The sequence below is a fragment of the Primulina eburnea genome, unplaced genomic scaffold, assembly GCF_022965805.1.
Source record: "Primulina eburnea isolate SZY01 unplaced genomic scaffold, ASM2296580v1 ctg443_ERROPOS100000, whole genome shotgun sequence".
Taxonomy (NCBI): Eukaryota; Viridiplantae; Streptophyta; class Magnoliopsida; order Lamiales; family Gesneriaceae; genus Primulina; species Primulina eburnea.
The window spans coordinates 22,897-44,629 of NW_027331256.1; the positions used below are offsets into that span (position 1 = coordinate 22,897).

General features: G+C 36.1%; 2 protein-coding genes and 1 long non-coding RNA gene across 6 annotated transcripts; 1 reads left to right on the top strand and 2 right to left on the bottom strand.

Moving 5' to 3' along the window:
- The first annotated feature begins 1,421 nt into the window (after positions 1 to 1,421).
- LOC140821158 (uncharacterized) lies at positions 1,422 to 3,752 on the top strand. Its single transcript, XM_073181572.1, has 7 exons — positions 1,422 to 1,517; positions 1,596 to 1,644; positions 1,734 to 2,019; positions 2,608 to 2,710; positions 3,083 to 3,195; positions 3,281 to 3,331; positions 3,429 to 3,752. The coding sequence occupies exons 3-7, from the start codon at positions 1,945 to 1,947 to the stop codon at positions 3,615 to 3,617; spliced, it is 531 nt and encodes a 176-aa protein (XP_073037673.1). The 5' UTR covers positions 1,422 to 1,517; positions 1,596 to 1,644; positions 1,734 to 1,944; the 3' UTR covers positions 3,618 to 3,752.
- Positions 3,753 to 4,426: 674 nt separating this feature from the next.
- On the bottom strand, positions 4,427 to 8,315 carry LOC140821151 (uncharacterized). Its single transcript, XR_012115655.1, has 8 exons — positions 8,142 to 8,315; positions 7,346 to 7,551; positions 6,766 to 7,223; positions 6,559 to 6,676; positions 5,844 to 6,150; positions 5,279 to 5,380; positions 4,802 to 5,181; positions 4,427 to 4,727 (listed from the first exon to the last, which is right to left on the bottom strand). It is a non-coding gene; the product is annotated as an uncharacterized lncRNA (long non-coding RNA).
- A 556-nt stretch (positions 8,316 to 8,871) lies between these two features.
- Positions 8,872 to 20,509, bottom strand: LOC140821152 (uncharacterized). 4 transcript variants are annotated; one of them, XR_012115657.1, is made up of 5 exons: positions 20,187 to 20,509; positions 20,010 to 20,079; positions 10,468 to 10,516; positions 9,737 to 10,378; positions 8,872 to 9,576 (listed from the first exon to the last, which is right to left on the bottom strand). XR_012115657.1 is itself a non-coding variant. In XM_073181564.1 (4 exons), the coding sequence occupies exons 1-3, from the start codon at positions 20,470 to 20,472 to the stop codon at positions 10,366 to 10,368; spliced, it is 525 nt and encodes a 174-aa protein (XP_073037665.1). In that variant the 5' UTR covers positions 20,473 to 20,509; the 3' UTR covers positions 8,872 to 9,839; positions 10,327 to 10,365. The 4 variants fall into 4 exon arrangements, 1 of the variants encoding a protein (XP_073037665.1); XR_012115656.1 differs by having other exon boundaries at positions 20,010 to 20,509; XR_012115658.1 differs by lacking the exons at positions 20,010 to 20,079; positions 20,187 to 20,509 and adding an exon at positions 10,595 to 11,787.
- Positions 20,510 to 21,733: the final 1,224 nt, after the last annotated feature.

Genomic DNA, 21,733 nt, shown 5'->3' on the forward strand with positions numbered 1-21,733 from the left:
CACTTCAATGTTTGATGACCCTGAGAATTTACGAAATTCTTGGAACCAGAGAAAATGTGGTCACACGAAAACACTCATTGCGCGTTTGATAGGTGCCTTGAAGGTTGAAAGTGCAGTAATACTGGGGCTTCATGGTTAAGGTTGGGGTTTCATGGTTAAGGTGTTGCATTACATCTAGGGATTGCGGTTTGACTTCTGTGGAGGCATAAGTACTTGGCCTCGCTAAGACTTGAGGCTGGACTATGGTCTTGCTTTTTAATAACTATGATTTGCAGGGGCGGAGCCAGGATACAAAATTACTTGGGGTTGGCTCCGTCCCATATGGTATTTAATAAAATAAATAATTAAATAAAAAATTTAAAATAAAAAATATGTAAACATTGTCTTCATTAAAACATAGAACAAGAGTATTTAATATTTAATACCTTAAAAAACATGAAGCTAAAACACTACTGAAGTTGTGCTCTTCGATTCTTCTTAGAATAAAACTCATTAATTATTAAATCGTTATCAATTTTTTCAACCAAATCTCGTTCGATGTAGATTACCATAGAATCTCCAAAAAACTCTGCTTCCATTTTGTTACGAAGAGCTGTTTTAACAAGTTTCATTGCTGAAAATGCTCGTTCCGTTGTTGATGTAGAAACGGGGAGAGTTAAAACAAGACGAATCAACCTGTAAATTAAATAAATATATCAGAATCGATAAATAAGTAAACGACGTAGATAAAAATATATAAATCACCTGTCAATCAAATCGTAGGTTCCTGACTTATTTGTCTCAAATAATCTTCGACATAATTCAGAAATAGTTGATAAATTCTGAAATCTTTCATGGCCAGCAATCGGCTCAAATATAGTACTTACAATCAACAATTTAATATATATCAATTATCGAAATTCAAGAAAACCAAAATACCCAAATTTCGGAACACTAAAATCTGAAATTACCTTTAAAATTTGAAATCTAACTAAGAACAACAAGAACGAACCGTAGAAAGTCTAACACTAAGATTTCTTCATGATTTTCGATGAAAACGGCAACCGATGGGCGACGGCTGATTTCAAGACGACAAAGAAACTTCGAAATTTTGGTATTAAAAGAAAGCTTATGCCGTGGGTTTTCCGAATCTACAATCAATTTTGAAAAATGGCGATCGATGATGAAGTTACGGCCATTTGAAATAATGAAAATTGTGATAGTTTGAGATAAAATAATAAAGATGGACAAGTGAAAAAAAGAGAAAATATAGATTGAGTTTTGGGACTAATCAATAAAATTTTTAAAATAAAACATATACATATATATGGCTATCAATAAAATTTTTAAAATAAAACATATATATATAATTTTTTTTTTTAAAATTAGGTTGGGCTGGGGCTGGAGCCCAACCCAGCCCCACCATAGCTCCGCCCCTGATGATTTGGGTTTAGAAACTTGATACCCAATTATTGAGAAAGTGTCGTGTGTTTTTACGAGTACCTCTTGGTTTGTTCTCGTTAAGATTTTATCCATGGGTCAGCATCTTCCTGGAATTTGCTCAAAATTTTAAAATCCCACTTTGCATCTGTATCAGAAAGAATTTTATTGTGTAGGTAACGAGGCTCGTTCATCTCGTTTCCAAGCGTTCAAGTTTCGTAATAGGTATGTGTGCCTGCAGCTATGACTTTTGTTTTACATTTTGACTGTTGATTGTATCTCATGGCATATGCCATTTGCGTATATATTCTCAGGCACTTACCATGATGAAAGGCATGAGATTGCGAATGTGCTGGAAGATGCAAGGTTGAGGATAACACAAGGGAGAAAGATCAGTAGTGTCAAGGATTTCATTTAGTTATTGTCTAGTTTTGTTTCACAGACTTGTAGTGGGGAGTCCTCTCCCATGCTCTCTTTTGGTGACCTGCACTCTTACAAATATTGACCTGCAGCTGGAACCAAGCAATGGAGTTGATGGATTGCTTTCATTTCTACATGAAGATGTCTAGTTTATGCATTAAGTCACCAATCTCTTTAAGTGTGCGTAGCAATGTTAGGATTTTTTTATTTGGTTAATTAATGGAGGCAGAGATGATATGAGATGCTGCAGCTAATGCATGAAAGGAATCAAGCCAATACCTTAGAATTCAAAATATCAGTTTAGGAGCTATAGATCAAGAAATGTTGCAGTAGCCTACGGTATATTTCCTTTAGAAATCTAATTAATAGGATGGCATAGGGCTTGAGCTAATATCAGCTCATCATTTTGTTTCATCTATGAAACCTCTCCTTCCCTTTACTTATCTTCTTTCTTCCCTTGAGCATCTATAATTGAGATCTATAGTTCAAGCTGTTGCAACTATTTCTGTTGTTTTGTTATATGATTGTTCTTGTTAAGTTGGTCCATTATACATCACACAGCTGAAAAATGATCTTGAAGAGGGAAACATAGGCATAATCCGGGGCATTGTTAAATGTTACTTCACTGATAGTTCTTCCAAAAATACGAGTTTTTTTTGGTTTGTGTATTTAATTATGTGTACCAAGTTACCAGCAATCCATTCATGAACCGAGCTTTTCCTTTATGATGTATATTTCTAATACACAAAAATGCCTTTATATTTGCAGTCTTATGATGATGAAAATGGATCTGCTCCTTCGAGCATTAGAAGCCAATCATTTTCTTTATCTTCATACTACCAGTTCATGTATGAAGTATTGAACAAAATCGGTAAGCTTTTTGTCATGGATAGATAAATCCTCTGTTGAAACTTGAAAGCATGGGTTTCAAATGATATTGTTGTTAGGTACAATTGAAATCAATCATGAGCAAAACAATACTGTATCATAAACCAACAACAAAACGAATTATAAATGTGTCAAATTATATTCTGACGCCTCCTATGCAGCTTTCGGTACACTTTTTAATATATATGTGTGGAAACAAATATACCATACACATAAAAATGTAGTAGATGCCATATGTAACGTTTATTTATGTGAATCTGCCGGTTGGGCTCTATTGTTTTTCTTTTAATTTATCCATACCTTCTTGACGTAGTTGCTCAAGACTTCCACTGAATTGATCTTTTTGTTGTTATAGGAAAAGATGAATATGGTCGTGTCTTTGAATGTAAACACAAACTCGACGAGATGATGTACGCATTGAAAAAGATTCCATTCAATGAAGATAATAAAGATCAGGTCATCCAGCAAGTTCTTCTCTTTCTTTCCATGTGAAATTTTTAAGCATTGTTGGTTGGCCTCGGATTTTGTTTTGAAATATAAAATGATCAGGGAGGTCAAGATAATGGCGCAATTGCATCATCCAAACATTGTTCTTTACCATCAGGTAATTTACAATTTTGTTAAATAACTCGCTATCCTGACCTATGACAATTATAAAATATTGATACCTAAAGCTTATTTTTTTATTATTCTTTTTGCAGTCTTGGATTGAGGAAGGTTATGATCTATCCAGTGCAGATGATGAGTCATATGGGACAGATACTTCTAATCCACCAACCAAGACACTCTATGTGGCAATGGAGTTTTGCCATGGGGGTAAAATAAAAATTTGTTTGCTTTCTTATTTAGCAAATAATATTTGTTTCGAATCAACCCTGATAAACTGCTAATTGATTTGAAGGACATTGGAAGGCATAATAAAAAACCTACTGGATCTGGGTACGATTTTGAAGTATTTTACGTAGATGGCCAAAGGTTTGGTACACATCCACGAAAAGGGCATAATCCACAGAGACTTGTCTAAGCAAAATGTAATACTGGACTCAAATGGGAACATCAAAATAGGAGATTCCGGATTTGGTAAGTTTGTTTTGATAATGTTATTTACTCTCTTTTAGTTTTTAAATCTAACTTTTTGCAATTATTTCTATCAGCCATGCTCCTTGATAGAGGAGCAGACGGCAGTTCAACGGTAAGTACATCCGGACTAGTAGGAAATGTATCCTACCGTGCTCCAGAAATGACAAGATCTCCTACGTTTATAAATGATAAGACATATATCTTCTCGCTCGGATTGATGATGTTTGAGGTGGTTCATCACATGCCGACTCAATCCGAAAGAGCACATAAATTTGATCAAATAAGAAATGGTTCGTTAGATTGGAGCACTATAAATCTGATGTCCTGTGATTTTATCATCGAGCTATTGGAAATCAATCCATGCAATCGTATTTCCGCGAAAGAAGTTTTGGATTTAGTTGGGGATTTGAGAGAATTATAATTTTTCATTAATGTAAACATACTGTTGGATTCTTGTTATGTCCCGTATTCTTTATTTTTATTTTTTAACTGTTGGATTCTTGTTATGTCATGTTTTCTTTTATTTTTATTTTTTAACCAAACAAATTGTAAGTATGGTTACATTAATGAAAAATTAAAAGTCTCTCAAATCCCCAACTAAATCCAAAACTTCTTTCGCGGAAATACGATTGCATGGATTGATTTCCAATAGCTCGATGATAAAATCACAGACATCAGATTTATAATGCTCTAATCTAACGAACCATTTCTTATTTGATCAAATTTATGTGCTCTTTCGGATTGAGTCGGCATGTGATGAACCACCTCAAACACCATCAATCCGAGCGAGAAGATACCCGTTTTATCATTTATAAACGTAGGAGATCTTGTCATTTCTGGAGTACGGTAGGATACATTTCCTATTGGTCCGGATGTACTCACCGTTGAACTGTCGTCTGCTCCACTATCAAAGAGCATGGCTGATAGAAATAATTGCAAAAAGTTAAATTTAAAAACTAAAAGAGAGTAAATAACATTATAAAATCAAACTTACCAAATCCGAAATCTCCTATTTTGATGTTCCCATTTGAGTCCAGCATTACATTTTGCTTAGACAAGTCTATGTGGATTATGCCCTTTTCGTGGATGTGTACCAAACCTTTGGCCATCTGCGTAAAATACTTCAAAATCGTACCCAGATCCAGTGGATTTTTTATTATGCCTTCCAATGTCCTTCAAATCAATTAGCAGTTTATCAGGGTTAATTCGAAACAAATACTATTTGCTACATAAGAAAGCAAACAAATTTTTATTTTGCCCCCCATGGCAAAACTCCATTGCCACATAGAGTGTCTTGGTTGGTGGATTAGAAGTATCTGTCCCATATGACTCATCATCTGCACTGGATAGGTCATAACCTTCCTCAATCCAAGACTGCAAAAAGAATAATAAAAAAATAAGCTTTAGGTATCAATATTTTATAATTGCCATAGGTCAGGATAGCGAGTTATTTAACAAAATTGTAAATTACCTGATGGTAACAAACAATGTTTGGATGATGCAATTGCGCCATTTTCTTGACCTCCCTGGTCATTTTATATTTCAAAACAAAATCCGAGGCCAGCCAACAATGCTTAAAAATTTCACATGGAAAGAAAGAGAATGAAATCTTTTTTACTGCGTACGTCATCCCGTCGAGTTTGTATCTACATTCAAAGACACGACCATATCCGCCTATTCCTGTAACAACAAAAAGATCAATTCAATGGAAGTCGTGAGCAACTACGTCAAGAAGGCACAAATATATTAAAAGAAAAACAATAGAGCCCAACAGACAGATTCATATAAATAAACGTTATATATGTATCTGTTACATTTTGATGTGTGTGCTGTATTTGTTTCCACACATATATATTAAAAAGTGTGCTGATAGCTGTATAAGAGGCGTCAGAATATAATTTGACATGATTAGAATTCATTTCAGGTTTATGATACAGTATTGTTTTAATGATTGATTTCAATTGTACCTAACATCAATATCATTTGAAACCCGTACTTTCAACAAAGGATTTATCGATCCAAGACAAAAAGCTTACCGGTTTTGTTCAATACTTCATACATGGACTGGAAGTATGAAGATAAAGAAAATGCTTGGCTTCTAATGCTCGACGGAGCAGATCCACTTTCATCGTCATAAGACTGCAAATATAAATGCATTTTAGTGTATTAGAAAGACATCATAAAGGAAAAGCTCGGTTCATGAATGGATTGTTGGTAACTTGGTACACAGAATTAAATACACAAACCAAAAAAACTCACACTTTTGGAAGAACTATCCGTGAAGTAACATTTAACAATGCCTAAGATTCTGCCTATCTTTCCCTCTTCAAGATCATCTTTCAGCTGCGTTGATGTATGAACTTAACAAGAATAATTGTATGACAAAACAACACAAATAGTTGCAACAACTTGAACTATGGACAGCAACTATTGATGCCAAAGGGAAGAAAGAAGATAAGTGAAGGGGAAGGGGAGGTTTCACAGATGAAAAAAATGATGAGCTGATATTAGCTTAAGCCCTATGCCATCCTATTAATTAGATTTCTAAAGGAAATATACAGTAGGCTACTGCAACATTTCTCGATCCATAGCTCCTAAAATGATTTCGTGTTCTAAGGTATTGGCTTAATTCCTTTCATGCATTAGCTGCAGCATCTCATATCATCTCTGCCTCCATGGATTAACCAAATAAAAATCCTAATATTGCTACACACACTTAAAGAGAGTGGTGATGTAATGCATAAACTAGACCTCTTCATGTAGAAATGGAAGTAATCGATCAACATTGCTTGGTTCCAGCTAGAGGTCAATATTTGTAAAAGTGCAGGTCACCAAAAGAGAGCATGGGAGAGGACTCCCCACTGCAAGTCTGTGAAAGAGAAAAAAAATAATCAAATTGGGAAGAAAGTCCTCTACACCATCGATGTCCTGAAAAAAATTGAAGAATTGAACATGTACCCAAGGTCCACAGATATCACAATCGGGAATCCCAATTGAACAGTCACAGCATCTCTATAATCTGTGATCCTGAAGCACTCAAAATAAGATACATCAAAAGCAAGGAATTAGTGTCTGAATGATGGAGTGTGTTTTCTTCCAGGAATACATTAATTCAAGATAACTTACTCAACCTGGAACATCATTAACAATCACACCTAAAAATACCTATTTAAGCTATAATCGATGAGCTCCTCAATGCCAATAATTAATCCACACGCTACAGATTCTGGTTGAATCATGAGATTATGTTTACTAACATGAAACATAGTTTAATGCATAAATCCACTTCTCTCTTTTGAACATTAGTCGGAGTGATGAATAATGAGGATTTACAAAACAACTAACTGAGAACATGCAAAATCAACCTTTGAACTAGTCACGTACATCATGTGAAAAATATAGAGTCAAAAATTTATCTGAAATACCAGCAGAAATTAAATGAGAAGAACAATAATTAACGATAAAAAAGTTTCTATCCTGACAATGCGAGAAATCAAACGACAAAATTTAAAATAATTTCATGAGTAAACGTACTTACATCGAGTTTAAACCATGGATTAACGTGCTGTATCTTTCCATGTCCAAAATTCTGCTGTAGGAAGGAGAGGGAGAGTAGACGAAGCTGGGAAAAGCGTGGAATGAGCACAGTACTGTGGAGTGTAAACTGCTGCTCAGTGTACGATAGTAACGGAGAAGGAGAAGTGTTCCCCGCGCATAATTGGTGGGCCGGGCTATATCAATGGGCTGAGTGGAAATAAACTTATTTTTAAATTATTGTTATTTTATAAAATACTGTGGATGAATTAATTTTTTTCGTTTAGGTAATTAGACTAAATTAAACAAAACACTAATTTCCTAGATATAAATATTCTCTCAATTTTAATATATAGGGCTATTTCTTGAATGTACTGTAGATTTTTATTTTTTTTGTATAGGTTAGTTACTCTTGAATTTATCTAAAAATTTGTCATTTTTTTAGTAAAAAATAAATGTTATGGATGCGTCAAGGTTGAAATGGAATTTTAAGGTGTTTCTTTCTGCACATTCTAACGGGCTTGTTTGATTTTTTTTTTTTTAAATGGCTCATTTAAATCGTTAAATCTGACGTAAATACTGCTCCGGTTGAGAATTCTAATGGGCTTGATCATAGCGATATCCTCACAAATTTTCTTGGGCATTTAAGTAGGTTAGAGTAACCCACAAGGCCTTTCTGTTGAATACTCGGTAGTTTGGCATAGATAGATTGCCACATGCATGTCCAAAGAAAGCCCATGATTTTCAAAGGCGATTTGCTGGATAAAAAATATCGTCCTTCGTACAAAAGAAACCCATACCTTATAGAAATATTTGAAATTCTGGTGGACATATGCGGATGCCCTTTGCAAAATTTTTTGCTTAAACTATGCCTCTGGTGCGTGCCATCGATCTGGAACTTGAATTGGACACCTTGGAAGCGTCATATTCAAGAATAAATGCCTTAGCAAAAGTCAAATGTCCAAGGACCGGAGTTGAAGTTAAGACATCTGCATGTGACAAATCTTTGATAGCTGTTTGTGCGTGGTTGGTAGTCTGCAAAACTCACCCACTCATCCCCAAATACTTGATAGCATGTTGATCTTGGCTCGACTTTGCAAACAAATTCTAATGCAAAAGGCATATTCACACACAATGATTTCCTTATAAAAGTTAAAATAAATTTATTTCATTTCAATAAAATCTTGACAGTAAAAGTCCGATCTCTTGTAAAATGTAAAAGACCAACAAATTTCTGCACTAGCCACAGAGTCCAACTGGTTTGTACAAGGGTATCATTGCATTGCTCGAAGGACTCTTCACAGTGACAGTCAGTCTTCGAAATGAATTCACAAATCAATTATTTTTTTCCCTATAAAACTTTTAATGCAGACTTCTAATTATTGGTATTCTACAATAGAATATGGGAAAGAGAAAGTGTAGAATCAAAACTTTCAATAAATTAACAAGTTTCAAACATAAATTCCTCAAGAAAGAAAAAATCCTATACAATATAAATAGCATAATCATAACTTAAAAGGTCGTCTCATAAAATCCTAAGCTCTACTAATCTTTTTCCTTTGCGTCATCCTCATCCTCATCCTCAACTTCATCCAGCACCTTCAACAAATCATAGCCTTCATCGTGATCAGCGGCAGGGAATATATAAGCAAAAGGAATGGGCCACAAGAAACAATCCACAGACAGAACATCATAGTGCATGCACACATACCTACCATGAAACTTGGAACAATTGGAAACAGGATGAACAAGTCCCTGTACCTACACAATCAAATTCATTCTGACAAGATGCGAAGGGAATCTCACTATTTTTTTGTGCAAATAGCACGTGCATGCTAACCCATGGATCAAATCTAAGTAAGGGCAGCTTTCTCAAGCATCCCAAATCATATCATAATTATTAAACACACAAGACAGCGTCTAGCCTGAAATCTCAGCAAGGCTAAGTCAAGCCTCGGACATTAACTGTATGGATCCAAAAGGAAATGCAAGATAATAGTGAATTTCATTTATAAATTAATGACAATTTGTTTTTGCATAATAGTTTGCAAGTATATACTCCACTGCATGTAATGACATGTTTAACGTATTTAGATTCTATCTATCGAATTGTGCGCCTTGCCTTACGCTTAGCCTCTGGGCTAGACAGCTAGTGCTCAAGAGCATATAATGGATTTGATGCATCTTCCTTCGTCTGTGATGTAGAGGAATTTGTGGAGAATATTCAGCGGATCCCTGATGATTTGAAGAAAATCTCGACGAGGTTAATACAGCAGACAAGTATAGACACGAGAAGAAATTTAGTGAGGGAGATTTGGCAGTCGTCCATATACGCAATAACAGACTTCCATTCGGTACTTACAGTAATCTCAAAGACAAGAAAATTAGTTCTTACCAAATTCTCGAGAAGAATGGTGACAGTGCCTATAAAATTGATCTTCCAAGTTACATGAACATCTCCAATTTCTTTTCACCATTGCAACTCGAGGACAAGTCTTCTTCAAGATGAGGAGATTGATGCAGCAAAAAAATAATGTTTTAGCTTTCTATTTATTATTTTCTGGAAAGTTTTAGTTGTTTAAGTGCATTAGCATTGATCTTTTATTAGTATTCAATTAACGTAATTCTAGCATCCTAATTACCTTAAGACTAGTATTTCATTAGTATCATATTTACATAAGAACTCTTGGCATCCTAATTGCCTCATAGGATTAGTATTTTCTAGTCCACTATCTAACTTGGTCATTTGAAATCCATGCATTTCAAATCTTTTATTTGAAATCCTCCAACAAATCCAATCCTTCAATACATTCAAAGTCTAATATAATTTGAACCAAAAGATTAAGCCCAAATAAGAGAAGCAAAAAAATTGCACAAAATAAATAGCATAATTGTGACAACAGATGACAAACTTAAACAAAACTAGACAATAACTAAATGAAATCCTTGACACTACTGATCTTTCTCCCTTGTGTTATCCTCAACCTTGCATCTTCCAGCACATTCGCAATCTCATGCCTTTCATCATGGTAAGAGCCTGAGAATGTATACGCAAATGGCATATGCCATGAGATACAATCAACAGTCAAAATGTAAAACAAAAGTCATAGCTGCAGGCACACATACCTATTACGAAACTTGAACGCTTGGAAACGAGATGAACGGGCCCCGTTACCTACACAATAAAATTCTTTCTGATACAGATGCAAAGTGGGATTTTAAAATTTTGAGCAAATTGCAGGAAGATGCTGACCGATGGATCAAATCTTGACCAGAACAAACCAAGATGTCCTTGTAAAAACACATGCCACTTTCTCAATAATTGGGTATCAAGTTTCTAAACCCAAATCATAGTCATAGTTATTAAAAAGCAAGACCAGATTCCAGCCTCAAGTCTTAGCGAGGCCAAGTACTTGTGCCTCCACACAAGTCAAACCGCAATCCCTAGATGTAGTGCAACACCTTAACCATGAAACCCCAGTATTAGTGCACTTTCAACCTTCAAGGCACCTATCAAACGCGCAATAAGTGTTGGCACACAGAATCCAAAAAGAACTGCAAGGTGACAGAGATTTATTTTAATTTATAAATTAATGACAACTTGTTTTTGCATAATATTTTGTAAGTGCACGCTGGATTGCATTTTAATGAAATGTTTTCACATATTTAGGTTCGAACTATCTGATTGACTTGCCTTGCCTTGCCTTCTGCTTAGCCTCTATGATATCTATGCACCTAAATCTGTCTCGTCCTTCTAATAAACAAATGTCCTCGATTTTAATTTAAGCCTTGATATAATCAGAGCATATTCATAAAACTATATATTAAGTATGAAGTTGTTTTCAAGTAACCCCATTTCAATGAACATAGATTTCACATGGTATTATGGTAACAATGCCCATTCAACCCAAAAAGTCAAAGTCAAAGTCAAAGTCAAATCGGACTGAAACTTCAGCCCGTGTTCGACCTAATACTCAAGGTCAAAATCAGCAACCACAACTAGTCAATACTGACCCTTATGAACATATAACTCTAGAAGAATGATAGCAACCAACCAGGTTTTCTATTGAATAATTGTCCAAATAGAAGGTATATTAGTCATGTAGAAGATGGTGGTGACAAGGACTAGAGAAGCAAGAGCTTGGTGAAGATATCTACAAGGGTGTCATGTTTGAACGGGATGGGAAGAAGTAGCATGTATTGTTCAATTCCTCTTGGAAGCCCTGAAGAAGAAAGATAATCTCAATGACATTAAATATTCCAGACCCGATGCACTATTTGAAGTAAAGTGTGCAATGTGATCGTTGACAGCGACAGCAGTGAGACTGTGGTTTCCAAAGCTTTGGTAAAGACGTTTAATTTGAAGACTGAGATGCATCTTTCCCCTTACATAATCGCACTGATTAGAGAGGCCCGGGAGTTCAAATGATGTAACTACGTTGGACACAAATATCAGCACGTCCTTTTGTTCAACTCAATTATGACATGTTTATATTTATCGTGTAGCTGTTTCCAAGAAATACCACACAAAACGTAGGCTTAGAACCATTGCAACAAAAGAAAACCTCATAAATCATGAATACAGAAATATGTCATGGCTCACACAAAGTTGTAAAAGAGAAACTAGGAGCATGGTTCGTCGGAACGGTTGCGGTGCTTGGAACGGCAACTAACGTTCCAGTTCCAATGTTATGTTGCGGAACGGTTGTATAAAAAAATTAATAAATTCAAAAAATTGGTAAAAAAAATTAAAATATAAATTACATCATACTAAAAAATAAAATATATGAAGTTATTACAAATTAATCTCTCAATACAAAACTATTTTACAATAATAGCACAATAAGAAATACACACTAAAAATTATAACATATCAAAGCTAATACCATGAAGAGTGACGCGGAGGAGCGAGATCATTGTTATATTCTTCATCACTATCTCGTACATTAAATTGATTTCGAAAATTTGGATATTGATGTGATTGTCCATAGGGATATAGATTGAGATGACGAAAGATCATTAGAATGGGATGACTGATTTTGTAATAGTGTTTCGTCACGACGATTATCGTATCCGAATACCTAATGATTTGAATAAAACTCAAAACATGAAAGTTATAGTCTTATATCTTATCTTTCTAATGGAGGTGGCCTCACAACAATTGGATCAATATACAAAACATTATACTATAAACCACAACTACTGCTACATTTTTCATACCGTTTATGCACTTCCATTTCCTATTTGACTCAAGATCAACTTTCTATTCTACACATTCATTTTCATAATCATCAACAACTATGAAATATAATACCAATAACATAACCATTCTATTACCATACACCGTAATGAACCATGAATATCTCATAACCATATTTTTTAAACATCAAAACCGTTCCGTTCCGCTCGTTCCGTTCCGCTTTTCCGTTAAATCGCTGATAAAACGTCGAAGAACAGCGCTACAAAACAATCACCGATTTGTCCTGGAACTTTGGAACGGTTGTCACCGTTCCCGTTCCGTTCCGGTCGTTCCGGCCGCATAACGGCCGTTCCGGCGAACCATGACTAGGAGAACTTACTGGATGAAGAGAGAACACCATTCAGAATAACCGGAGCACGAGGAAGGGTACATTTTGTATTGACCACACACGATTTCCCGTCGGCGTCGGAACTGACGGAAAATTTAAGCTGCTTGGTATTTGGACTATATTGGAGCACTAGGCGAGGTGTTCCTACAAATATTACTTCTGACTTGGGATGAAAGCTGTAAACTTTAATCTCTCCCATGTTGTGGAGCCACCGCAACCACTTATGTTGCGGGTTTTGTGACACCATCTCATCGAAGATCACTATGTGCTGGAGAATCCAGTGAACACCGTGTTCTAGCCGCCAGACTAGTATTTTATGTTGGGGAAAACCCATAAACCGCAGAATCCATCATGCTAAATCATTAAGAATTTGACTGAAAACTTAAGCGGAAGCGTACCTGAAGCCATAATTCTGAATTGTTTAGAACGTGTCTTGATCTTCCAGATCTACGCGCTCTTTCCTTGAGAGAATCCTTTAGTTTTCTCTTCAGAACTATTTTCTTAATGGGGGAGAGAATAGTGAAAGTGACAACGCGAGATCTGGGGACCATGACCTTTATTTATAGATAATATCTTCTGATATTTCCGTTTTAACCCATCATAAAAACAGAAATTACACTTATGTCTCTACACATTAAAGACCCACAACCCATCTGATACATTAAAGCCCAATAACCCGAAACATTAATTGATCACTTTATTTTGGACTTAACTTAATAGACAACCCACACACATAATTATTCACATATAAGCCCATATAAATAAAATTGATCTAACAATCTCCCACTTGGGCTATATGTGCAACCTTATAATTATGTTTGTGAAAATAACCTTATGAGCTCAAAATTGTTGTCATTCCGAAATGTATCTATAACCAATCCGGTCCATCAATCACATCAACATAGGATCAAAGCAGTCTTCGCTACACTCAAGGTAACTCGACCCATCAATGGTCACATATGCCAACACAACTGAATGACATGGATTATGAAGTGGATGTGTAGCATGGAAATTTCATGCAATGTGACCGTAACATGCCTATTTCCAACTGGTCCTCCCTTTAACCTTATTGAGATCAAACTTTAAATCATAATCAGAGTGTGACTTAACTTGAAATTTATTTCTGCACAAAATAAATTTACATAACTGTAACTGAAAATGTCTACAACTGAAAAAAGCATTTAAAATAACAAACTCCCACTAAAACTGAATTTCCTCAATTGACATAACACCCATACTAGCAGTGTGCTCATGAAACTGTTTGGGTGGTAGTCCCTTAGTAAGCGGATCCGCAACCATGGAGTTTGTACCGATATGCTCAATAGACAACTTTCCACTCTGAATTCTTTCTTTAACAACCAGAAACTTGATGTCAATATGTTTTGACTTCGTCGAGCTCCTGTTGTTATTGGAATACATAACTGCTGATTTATTGTCACAATATAATCTTAGTGGCTTTTCAATGCCATCAACAATGCGCAGTCCCGTGACAATATTTTGCAGCCATATTCCGTGATTGGATGCCTCATAACACGCTACAAACTCAGCTGCCATGGTGGAAGAGGCTATAAGTGACTGTTTAGCACTCTTCCAGGAAATGGCACCTCCAGCAAGGAGATAGATGTAGCCCGACGTAGATTTCATACTATCTTGGCATCCAGCAAAATCGGAGTCAGTATACCCAATGATCTCAAGCTGATCCAACCTCCGATATATGAGCATGTAATCTTTTGTTCTCTGTAAGTACCGTAAAACCCTTTTGACTGCTTTCCAATGTTCCACTCCTGGATTACTTAAATATCGTCCCAACATTCCTGTCACGTACGCAATATCTGGACGTGTACAAACCTGAGCATACATCAGACTCCCCACTGCAGATGCATAGGGAACCTTCTGCATTTCTTTTTCCTCAAAATCATTCTTTGGGCATTGTTTGAGACTAAATTTGTCTCCCTTAGCCACAGGGGTATCTGTTGGTTTACAATCTTGCATTCCGTATCGCTTGAGAACTTTCTCGATATAGCCTTTCTGAGATAATCCAAGAATACCCCGAGAACGATCCCGATGTATCTGAATACCCAGTACAAAAGATGCATCACCAAGATCTTTCATCTCAAATTTCTTAGCTAGAAATCTCTTGGTTTCATGCAACAACTCTATATCGTTGCTAGCGAGCAGAATGTCATCAACATATAAAACCAGAAAAATATGCTTACTCCCACTGAACTTATGGTACACACAATCATCGACCAAATTCATCTCAAAACCAAACGAGATGATCACTTGATGAAATTTGAAATACCATTGTCGAGATGCTTGCTTGAGCCCATAGATGGATTTCTTTAATTTGCAAACCATATTATTTGTGTCTTTGGACACAAAATTTTCTGGCTGCACCATATAAATCGTTTCATCAATGTCACCATTTAGAAACGCAGTCTTTACATCCATCTGATGAAGCTCAAGATCGAAATGCGCCACCAAAGCCATTATAATCCTTAAAGAGTCTTTCGAAGAAACCGGAGAGAAAGTCTCTTTATAATCAATGCCTTCTTTCTGTGTAAAGCCTTTAGCGACAAGACGAGCCTTATATCTTTCCACATTGCCTTTCGAATCCCTCTTGGTTTTAAATATCCATTTGCAACCAATGGGCTTCGTACCTTTAGGCAATGGGACAAGATCCCATACGTCATTGTCCTTCATGGACTTTATCTCCTCATTCATGGCATCATTCCACTTTTGAGAGTTAGAACTATCCATGGCTTGACGGAAGTTAATAGGATCATCCTCCATCAATCCAATGTCTGCCTCATGTTCTTGAAGAAATACAATGTAATCGTCCGGCACTGCATTTCTCCGCTCTCTAGTGGATCTCCTTAATGGCATAGGTTCTGGAGGTGCTTGAGTTTGTTCATCTGGAATGGGAGGATCTCTAATATTGTCTTCCTGTATTGTGTCTTGGTCAAAGTGAGGAATATGATCCTGATCAATGTCCAAGACACCTGTGGGAATATTTACATATTCCTCTTCAAAGACAATATCCCTTACTTTATCTCCCCCCGCAAACTCAACATCCTCAAGGAACCTGGCATTTCCTGACTCAAAAATCGACTTACTCGTGGGATCATAAAACTTGTACCCCCTAGATCTTTCAGAGTATCCAATAAAATAACAACTAACCGTCCTTGAGTCCAGTTTCTTTTCATTAGACTTGTAAGGCCTTGCCTCAGCTGGACATCCCCAAACGTGCAGATGCTTAAGACTGGGCTTTTTACCCGTCCAAAGTTCATAAGGGGTTTTGGTCGCTGCCTTAGTTGGAACCCTGTTAAGGATATATGCTGCGGTCTTTAGTGCTTCTCCCCAGAGTGATTCTGGTAAGGTAGAATGACTGATCATACTCCTCACCATGTCCTTAAGCGTTCTGTTTCGTCTTTCAGCAACACCATTCATAGTGGGCGAACCCGGCATAGTGTACTGTGGGACGATACCGCATTCCTCTAGGAATCTTGCAAAAGGTCCTGGACGTTGTTCACCTGAACCGTCATATCTACCATAGTATTCACCACCACGGTCAGATCTAACGATTTTAATTTTTAAGCCAAGTTGATTTTCAACTTCAGCTTTATAGTTTTTGAACACATCCAATGACTGTGCCTTTTCATGAATGAGATAAATGAAGCCATATCTTGAAAAATCGTCTGTGAAAGTTATAAAATACTGTTGACCATTCCAAGAAGCCGAAGGGAATGGTCCACAAATATCAGTATGTATAAGTTCTAAGACGCTTGAACACCTATTGGCTTCAAATCTCCTTTTGTTGGTTTGTTTTCCCTTTATACAATCAACACAATTATTAAAATCTGTGTAATCTAAAGGTTCGAGAATTTCGTCTGACACAAGTCTCCTTATTCTCTTTTCAGAGATATGACCCAATCTTTTGTGCCATAACGCAGCTGAATCCTCACTGGTTAATTTTCTTTTAGTGCCTCTACTTGTTTGCAGGGTTTCATTAAATGAAGCAATAACATCGAAAGAATAAAGATTATCGTAACCTGATAAAAAACCAGAACCAACCAATTTTGAATCGAGAAACAAACTGAATATTCCATTTCCAAACGAACAAGAATAACCAAATTTGTCCAATGCAGAAATGGAAATCAAATTCCGCCTAAAAGACGGCACAACAAATGTTTCATAAAGATCCAAATATATTCCAGTCTTTAACAACAATCTAAATTTTCCTATTGCCTCAACTTCAACTTTGTTGCCGTCACCAACATAGATGAATCTTTCAGCATCACTTGGTTTTCGGCAATCCAGGCAACCCTGCATAGACACACTGATGTGAGTTGTTGCACCAGAATCTATCCACCACGTGTGTCTAGGCACTGAAGTTAAATTAACCTCAGAACAAACCATATTCAGAAGCATACCTTTCTTAGCACGCCAAGCGTGATAATTACTGCATTGCTTCTTCATATGCCCATCACTGCCACAGAAAAAACAACCAGAACTTTGAGAATCACTAGGATTCTTCTGTTGTTTCTTCGAAGGCTGTGTATCCGCAGCAACCTTATCCTTCCTTTTCTTTCTTTTATCCTTCGAGGTAGAGGCATAATGAGCACTTTCTGTCTTGTCTTGCTTCAACCTTTCCTCTTCCTGGACACAGTGCGAGATGAGCTCATTCAGAGACCAAGTCTCTTTCTGACAGTTATAGCTCACCTTGAACTGGTTAAATTGAGTAGGAAGAGATATTAAAACCAGATGCACCAGCAAGTCCTCAGAGAGGTCAAGCTTCAGTGCTTTCAACCTTGAAGCAAGATGAGACATTTCCATAATGTACTCCCTGATGTTGCCCTTACCCCTGTACCTCATTGAAATGAGGCTTGCCAAAAGTGTACCAATTTCAGACTTTTCACTTTTAGCAAACCTCTTTTCGAGGTCTTGAAGGAAAGCCTTAGCTGTAGCAATGTCGCTAGACATTGTGCCCCTGAATGTTTCCGGAATGGCCTTCTTCATGATCATCATACACATGCGATTTGATCTTTCCCACCTTTCAAACTCCCTCTTTTCATCAGAGGTACTCTTATCCGTAATGGCGGGAGGAGAGTCAATCCTTATCGCAAGGTCTAAATCCATGACTCCGAGAACTATCAACAAATTCTCTTGCCATGATTTAAAATTCGAGCCATTTAACATAGGAATAGAATTTATGTTGGAATGAATATTTGCAGGAGTCAAATCTGAACAGAGAACAAAAACAAAACATACATGCTCAACCAAATATCCAAATAAAATAATCAATAAATTCAAATAATGTAAACCCCCATAAACAGAATATCGAGCACTCCATTAATGTTTAATCTTTGGACAAAAGATTAACTTGTAAGTGATATCCTGGCGCAGCAGTCAAACACTGATAGTAACTATCATGTCAAATAACAACCTTCCTTTGGGCCGATTTATTATTCACATGAAAAACCGAACAACTATCACATGTTTACCACCACAATTGCATATGTGATTATATTAAATATTAACCTTCCTTTGGGCCGATCAATATTCATATAAATCACATATACCCAGAATCTTTTGTATTTCAAAATAAAATTAATTTCCATAAAAGAGGTCACTTTGGCGACATTTTATTTCAATTAATCAATTTTAAAAATACATATAACCTTATCATTATTTGAATTAATGAAAATTTAACCTTAATCGAAAAACCTGAACCGAAAAAAAAAAATAAATTTTTTTTTTTCGGAATTCCGTACGGGCCGGGCCGACTGGCCGGAATCCGTATGGTTCGGGCCAACCCGGTCCATAGGACCCGACCCGAATCTGTATGGGTCGGGTTGACCTGGTCCGTCAGACCCGGACCGAACCCGTATGGGTCGGGTCGACCTGTTCCGTACGACCCGACCCGAAACCGTATCTTTTTTTTTTTTAAAAAAATAAAAAAAAAAATCCGAATTTTCGATTTTCCTCTTAAATATTTTGTTGAACAAAAACCGGAAGGAAAATCGAAATCTTATACCAAATCTTTAAATTTTACAACCAAATCTTTTCACCAAAACTGAAACTTTAAAAGATTTGATTTTCAACCAAAATATTTTCCAGATCTGAAGCCATAGAACAAAAATTTTCAGATCTAAACCAAAATATTTTTTTTTTTTTTTGCAGATCTGAAACCATATCAAAATATTTTCAGATCTGAAAACATATCAATATATTTTTCAGATCTGAAGCCATATAAAAAAAATTTAAACAAAATTTTATTTTTCAGATCTGGATCCAAAAAGTATCCAAAAACTTTAAACAAATCTCAATGATTCAAACATGAATGGCTCTGATACCACTTGTTGGGGAAAACCCATAAACCGCAGAATCCATCATGCTAAATCATTAAGAATTTGACTGAAAACTTAAGCGGAAGCGTACCTGAAGCCATAATTCTGAATTGTTTAGAACGTGTCTTGATCTTCCAGATCTACGCGCTCTTTCCTTGAGAGAATCCTTTAGTTTTCTCTTCAGAACTATTTTCTTAATGGGGGAGAGAATAGTGAAAGTGACAACCCGAGATCTGGGGACCATGACCCTTATTTATAGATAATATCTTCTGATATTTTCGTTTTAACCCATCATAAAAACAGAAATTACACTTATGTATCTACACATTAAAGACCCACAACCCATCTGATACATTAAAGCCCAATAACCCGAAACATTAATTGATCACTTTATTTTGGACTTAACTTAATAGACAACCCACACACATAATTATTCACATATAAGCCCATATAAATAAAATTGATCTAACATTTTAGACTTGTCATTATTGGAATAAACCACACCCTCTGGATGTCCCAAATGATCCACAATCATCGAATTTTTCTTTATGAGGCAACTCAATAGCCAGATGAGTAATATCTGTTTTGGTTGTGAAACGGATATTAAAGCCAAGTAGATACTTGGCCAGAGATATCACGTACAAAAGCCCATTCACGTAAACAGAATGATCGATCCAATTGAACCCATGAAGCACGTGGTCAAGAACTAGAACACGGGTGGCCCAATTACCTGAGTCGGATGTGAAAAGGTCCAGCTTTATAGGATGTGAGAGCGACACATCGGCTGCCCTTCGAACAACCTTAAAGGAAATAGTAGAATCACTGGGATCAAATGCTAAGGAGGCAACATGGGGATCATTATCATCACCTGTGTGATGGGGGTTGATGGGGAGTTCAATGTACTCACAGGTGGTTGGATTGCAGACAATATACTCGGTGGGATTTGAGCCGGAGCGGACCAGAAGAAAAAGCCCGTTGCAGTAACTTTGAATGGCCGATGGCGTGTCCTCAAAAGGCAGAAACGCTCTACGAGATTTCAAAAGTCCGGACAATTCAGGTAGATATCGGGGGTAGAATTCACCGGAATACTCTTCTGCGGGCAAAAAATCAAGAAAATGCTGGCCAAGCCTAAGGATTTTATGGGTATAGAAGAAGCCACAAAAAGTGGCAGAACGGGAAAGAGAAGACATCATAGGAGCGCAAGCATAGGAAATCAAAAAGTACCAAGATTGTGAGACGGATTATTTCGCCCTAACCCCTGCAGGCACTGTCTGCAGGTACATCCAAAGACAGAATTTTTTTTTGCCCAATTTTTTTTTTTTAAATTTTTTTATTTCTCATGATATGAATCTCAACTTTTGATCCTGGGTGTGGATACTGCCACCACACCCAAAGGCCACATCTTTTCGTGTGACCACATTTTCTCTGGTTCCAATTTCCAAGAATTTCGTAAATTCTCTGGCTGGATCAAACATTGAAGGTGACTCCGAAATCGGTAACCCGCTGGTGGAGATATTAGGATTCTTTCCCGCGGTATAAATAAAGCCCATATTCGCGGTTTATTTCACCCTACCTTGTGAGGCACTGCCTTCATGAGATGATCAAAGGTCCAGATTTAAACACACATACACCCCATGAAGTGATTAAAGGTCCAGATTTAATCACCATGTAAAATCAATGGCTGAGATCCTGTGAGGGCACTACCCCCACAGGTAGCATCTACTCTACCCATATTCGCAATATAGTCAGCCGATATGGCCCATCTTATTTTTCCTTTTATTTATGAAATTTCCTTGCTGTGTTCAAGGTTGGGGTTGATTGATTATTCATGGTAACATAAATTGATATTGTTTCTATGATTTTTTAATAGTATATAATATATAATTAAATTATTCTAAAAATAAATAGATATATAAACAGTCAAGTCAACTTAATGATTGTTTTTAAATTTTAATTTATTTGTCAATCTTGGATTCAGTGGGTAATTATTACTGAATTTTTGATATATCGACGTTAAATTTGAACCTCTTTTATGAAATTATAATTAATTTTTTTAAAAAAAATTGATTCATTTTTTTGTATTGAAAAAAATTTTAAAAAATTTGTTAATGATAACTTTGAAATTTACATTATAATTTAAAAATAAAGCGTAAAACGACGCCAAAAAAACTTTGAATGGCCGAATGAAAAAAAATAAATTTAATATTTTCATTTAGTTAAAATTTAGTTTCCTAGAAGTTTTGATTTGAATGTGAAATTATGGAAAGCGAAAAAATTGAAAACTATAGGACATTTATCTTCAGTCTAATTATTGTTAATGTTTTGCTATTATATACAATAGATAAATAAATAAGTTCTTTCACATGGTTCTTTAAAATATTATTTCGTCTTATTTTTTCATCTAAATCGACATTATCATTATTTTATTTCAATTTTTTTAATTAATTCCTTCTC

Excerpts from the sequence above, each read along its gene's own strand:
- LOC140821152 (XM_073181564.1), bottom strand. The coding sequence starts at position 20,472 with ATGATGTCTTCTCTTTCCCGTTCTGCCACTTTTTGTGGCTTCTTCTAT. Across the intron at positions 10,517-20,009 it reads CCTTTTCACATCCGACTCAG|GTAACGGGGCCCGTTCATCT; the intron begins GTAATTGGGCCA and ends TTTATTGTGTAG.
- LOC140821158 (XM_073181572.1), top strand. The coding sequence starts at position 1,945 with ATGGAGTTGATGGATTGCTTTCATTTCTACATGAAGATGTCTAGTTTA. Across the intron at positions 2,711-3,082 it reads TGAAGTATTGAACAAAATCG|GAAAAGATGAATATGGTCGT; the intron begins GTAAGCTTTTTG and ends TTGTTGTTATAG. Across the intron at positions 3,196-3,280 it reads AAGATCAGGTCATCCAGCAA|GTCAAGATAATGGCGCAATT; the intron begins GTTCTTCTCTTT and ends ATGATCAGGGAG.